This window comes from Oryx dammah, unplaced genomic scaffold (genome assembly GCF_014754425.2).
Source record: "Oryx dammah isolate SB20612 unplaced genomic scaffold, SCBI_Odam_1.1 HiC_scaffold_20, whole genome shotgun sequence".
NCBI classification, from domain to species: domain Eukaryota; kingdom Metazoa; phylum Chordata; class Mammalia; order Artiodactyla; family Bovidae; genus Oryx; species Oryx dammah.
In genome coordinates this window covers 5,375,270-5,379,172 of record NW_024070204.1, presented here as the reverse complement: position 1 = coordinate 5,379,172, position 3,903 = coordinate 5,375,270, and the positions used below count along the sequence as shown (strand labels likewise).

The 3,903-nt window shown below is 58.2% G+C and overlaps 1 protein-coding gene across 1 annotated transcript in view; it reads right to left on the bottom strand.

Moving 5' to 3' along the window:
• The window catches only part of TENT4A (terminal nucleotidyltransferase 4A), a 39,773-nt gene extending 39,043 nt beyond the window's left edge, over positions 1–730 (bottom strand). Inside the window, exons 1-2 of the mRNA XM_040262203.1 lie at positions 694–730; positions 74–321 (exon numbers count right to left, since the gene is read on the bottom strand). Of these exons, the coding sequence (XP_040118137.1) occupies positions 74–321; positions 694–730 (285 nt within the window). The remainder of the gene's footprint in view (positions 1–73; positions 322–693) is intronic.
• Positions 731–3,903: the final 3,173 nt, after the last annotated feature.

Below are 3,903 nucleotides of genomic sequence, written 5' to 3'. Positions count from 1 at the left end.
CTGAGGAGACGAGGAGGTCCCCGGGCAGGCGGCGGCGGTGCTGCTGGGCCCTGTCAGGCTTCCCTCAGGCGGCGCGGGGGCCGCGGCGGCGTTCCACACGGGCCGGCGGCGGAGGCCATCGAAGGGGGGCGGGCCCAGGCGCCGCGCGGCCCGGGACCCGCGGGAGGGCGGCCGCCGCCGCGAGCCGGGCCCTCAGGGGAGCTCGCGCCGCTAGCTCCGCGTCCGTGCCAGCAACAGCGGCTGCGGCGGAGGCGGCGGCGAAAAGACACGCTCGGCGGCGACGGGGCGCGGGTGAAGGAGGGGGCGCCGCCGCCGCCTCCGCTCCAATGAGGGGCGGGGAGAGACCGGGCGGGGGGCGGGGGCGGCGGGCGGGCAGGAAACGCGGCCTCCCGTGCCCGGGCCCGGACGCCAGTGCGCACGCGCGGCCGATTTCAAATCCTCACTAGACACCGCCGCCTGGGTTAGCGCGCCTGCGTGCTGGCGTTCCCTTCCGTCTGAGAGGGCGCGGGGGGAGGGCGGGAGCGAGGGGCGGGGCACCGCGTCGGAAAGATACGCGACGGGGGAGGGGCTGGAAAGAGGGGGCGCCGGCTTCGCGGGGCTTTCTAGATCAGACTGGGGGCTGCGGCGGGGGCAGAGGGGGAAGCCGCGAGGCGACGCACCGCCCTCGGCCCCGTCTGCATCCGCCGGCCGCACCTCCCTCCACCACGCGCAGGCCGAGGCGTGGAGACATGCGCGCTGGGTGTCCGGCGGCCGCTCGGACGCGCCGCGCATGCGCAGGAGCCCGAGGCCGGCGCCGCCTGTGGGGGACGTTTTCGCGTCCTCGCCCTCCGCCGGCCGAGACCGTACGTAGGGAGCTGACCGGCCCCTCGGCGGGGCGGTCGCTGCCCCACGGGCGGAACAGAGGTGCCGCAAAGCCCCTCTCGCGTCCACCAGGGTCCCACGGGTGGTCGGTCACGCCGCGGTCCCCGGTGTCGGCGCCGCCCACGTGCTCACCGGCGTCCTGAGGAGCCGCCCCACACTCTGCGGGGGGGAAACCCTCATCTGCCGGTTTCCTCACAGGCTTTTTTTAAAATTTTTAATATTATAATTAAATAGATTAAGATTCACCCCCCCCCCAATTTTAGTAGACATAAAAAGACCTACATGGTAATAAAGCAAAGCAAAAGTAATAAAGCATGAATCCTATAACAACGCAAACAACGCTATGGGCTGCCGGGATGGGCTAAGGTCAGCGTCCCTGTGAGGTAGGCGTTGTTATTCTCATTTCCTAGTTGAAAAATCCGGGCTCGAAGAGATTTCCAAGTCCTTTCTCACCCTCACTCAAGCAGTAGGTTGTAACATTGAATTTCTGTTGTGGCTGTAACGCCTAAAGCGCATACCGTTGTGCTATGCCTTCTCTGAATTCAAAAACTCAAAGGAGTTCGACATTTTTCATACCCCGTCTTACTAACCAGAACAGTTTTGAATATTCACAGCTTCTCTCTCCACTCTGTTTCCAAAGGAAAATACACATCCCGCCTCACAGGCTGATTTTGTTTGTTGGTTTGCTGTTATGCTTTTAAAAATGATTTTCTATGCGGAAAAGGAAGCTCAAGCTGGCGGCTTAGCTCCCGAGGCCGGCCCGGCGGCGCTGCCCATCAGGGAAGCAGGCCGTGGTGGCCTGGATTTTTCGGGCTGGCCCGAGGTCTGCGGGCTTCATCAGCGACTCTGCCCAGCCGTCTGCCCTGTGTGTTCCCGTGTCCAGGGGGTGCTCTGAGCCCGGCGCTCTGACGCTGGAGGTGTTTGGCACACACCGCTGACCACACACGTTCGGTGAGGTCCAGAGTCTCCTTGTGCCAGGGGAGCTAAGACTGCCTGCCTGCCGGACCCGGCGGCCCCACCCGGTCTGGCCTGACCCGGGGAGGACGTTCCTGGGCCAGGCGACTTCCCTGACCGAGCCTACCTCCTTCCCACCCCGCAGCCTGGACGCCTTTCCCGTCAAACCTCCAGAACAAAGCGGATTTTAAATGGTCTCGTTTTCGTCGGTATCTCAGATGAAACCTCCTCCTGCTGCTGCTAAGTCGCTTCAGTCGTGTCCGACTCTGTGCGACCCCATGGACGGCAGCCCACCAGGCTCCCCCGTCCCTGGGATTCTCCAGGCAAGAATACTGGAGTGGGTTGCCATTTCCTTCTCCAATGCATGAAAGTGAAGAGTCAAAGTGAAGTCGCTCAGTCGTGTCCGACTCTTCGCGACCCCATGGACTGCAGCCCACCAGGCTCCTCCGTCCGTGGGATTTTCCAGGCAAGAGTACTGGAGTGGGGTGCCACTGCCTTCTCCTACCAACATGAAAAAGTCCGTGTATTACATACCGAGGTTTTTGGTGTTTTTTTTTTTCCTTCCCTCAAATGATGTTACTTGATAAAAGTGGCTATTTCTGTTCAGACATTGCTCAGCACCTGTATATGGTACATGTGGAAATTATGATCAAGGATTAGAACATGTCCAGTTAAATAAACCACAAAAAAAACACACAAAACAAGTCAGTTGTTATTCTGGAACTCGTTGCTTCCAGTGACTCAGGCCAAAGCCCTCAGAGTCATCCCAGCCTCCTCTTTCCAGAGCCAATACCCTCTCTAGGCTTCATCTGCCAAACAGACAAAAGCCTCCATCCACCCCACCCTCCACCCACAGCCCCTTCAGACTTCCATGTGCTGCGCTAAGCCACTTCAGTTGTGTCCGACTCTGTGACCCATGGACCACAGGCCCCCGGAGTTCCTCTGTCCCCTGTCCGTGGGATTCTCCAGGCAAGAATACTGGAGTGGGTTGCCATGCCCTCCTCCAGGGGATCTTCCTGACCCAGGGATCAAAAGGGCATCTCCTGTGCCGCCTGCGTTGGCAGGGCAGTTCTTTACTGCTAGTACCACCTGGGAAGCCCCAAGCTTCCATAGGTTTAACCTAAACAGGCCCTTCTAGCTGGCTTTCCCCAACCCATTCTTGTCCCCTTTGGCCTTGTCTCCCCACAGCCACCTGAGTGAGCCTTAAAAAAAGTGTTGATTTTAAATAAATAAGAATCATGCCATTTTTCTGCTCCAAACCCTCTGGAGGCTCTGTTTCTCACTTAGCCGGACTATGACCTGCAAGTCCCTGCCTTGTCTAATCACCTTGCCCAAGGTGATCAATCCCAAGGCAGTGGAGACACTGCCACCCCAGGGCCTTTGCACTTACTGTTACATCTGCCTGGGACGCTCCTACCCTAGACGTCCCTCCCCGCTCTCAGGTCTTAGGGCGGACTTCCAAATGGCTCTGTTTAAACTGCAAACCCGACCCTCAGCATTCTCTCCTTCCCTTCCTTGCTCTGTTTTTCTTAGCATTTATCTCCATTCGTTTCCTTGACCACATAACAAAATACCACAAACCAGATGGCTTGAAACAACGGAAATTCATTCTCTCACAATCCTGGAGGCTAAAAGTCAGAAATCAAGGTGTCACCAGGGCCCTGCCTTTCTCAGGGGGCTCTGGGGGAGAAACTTCTGAAGTGTGCGTGCCTGCACTTGGTCATGTCTGACTCTTTGCGACCCCCAAGGACTGCAGCCCCCCAGGCTCATTTGTCCATGGAATTTTCCAGACAAGAATACTAGACAGGTTGCCATTTCCTACTCCAGGAGATCTTCCCAACGCAGGAATCAAAGCCTTGTCCCTTGCATCTCCTGCATTGGCAGGCGAATTCTTTACCACTGTGCCACCTAGGTGTTGCCGGCAATTCTAGGTATTCCTCAGGCTTGTGGGTACATCACTCCACTGTCTACCTCCAGCATCGCATGAAGTTTTCTCTGTGTGTCTTTCCCCTTCTTATAAAGACACTGTTTACCTTGGGTCAGGGCTCACGCTTGACCTCATCTTAACTCGACTACCTCTGCGGTGAC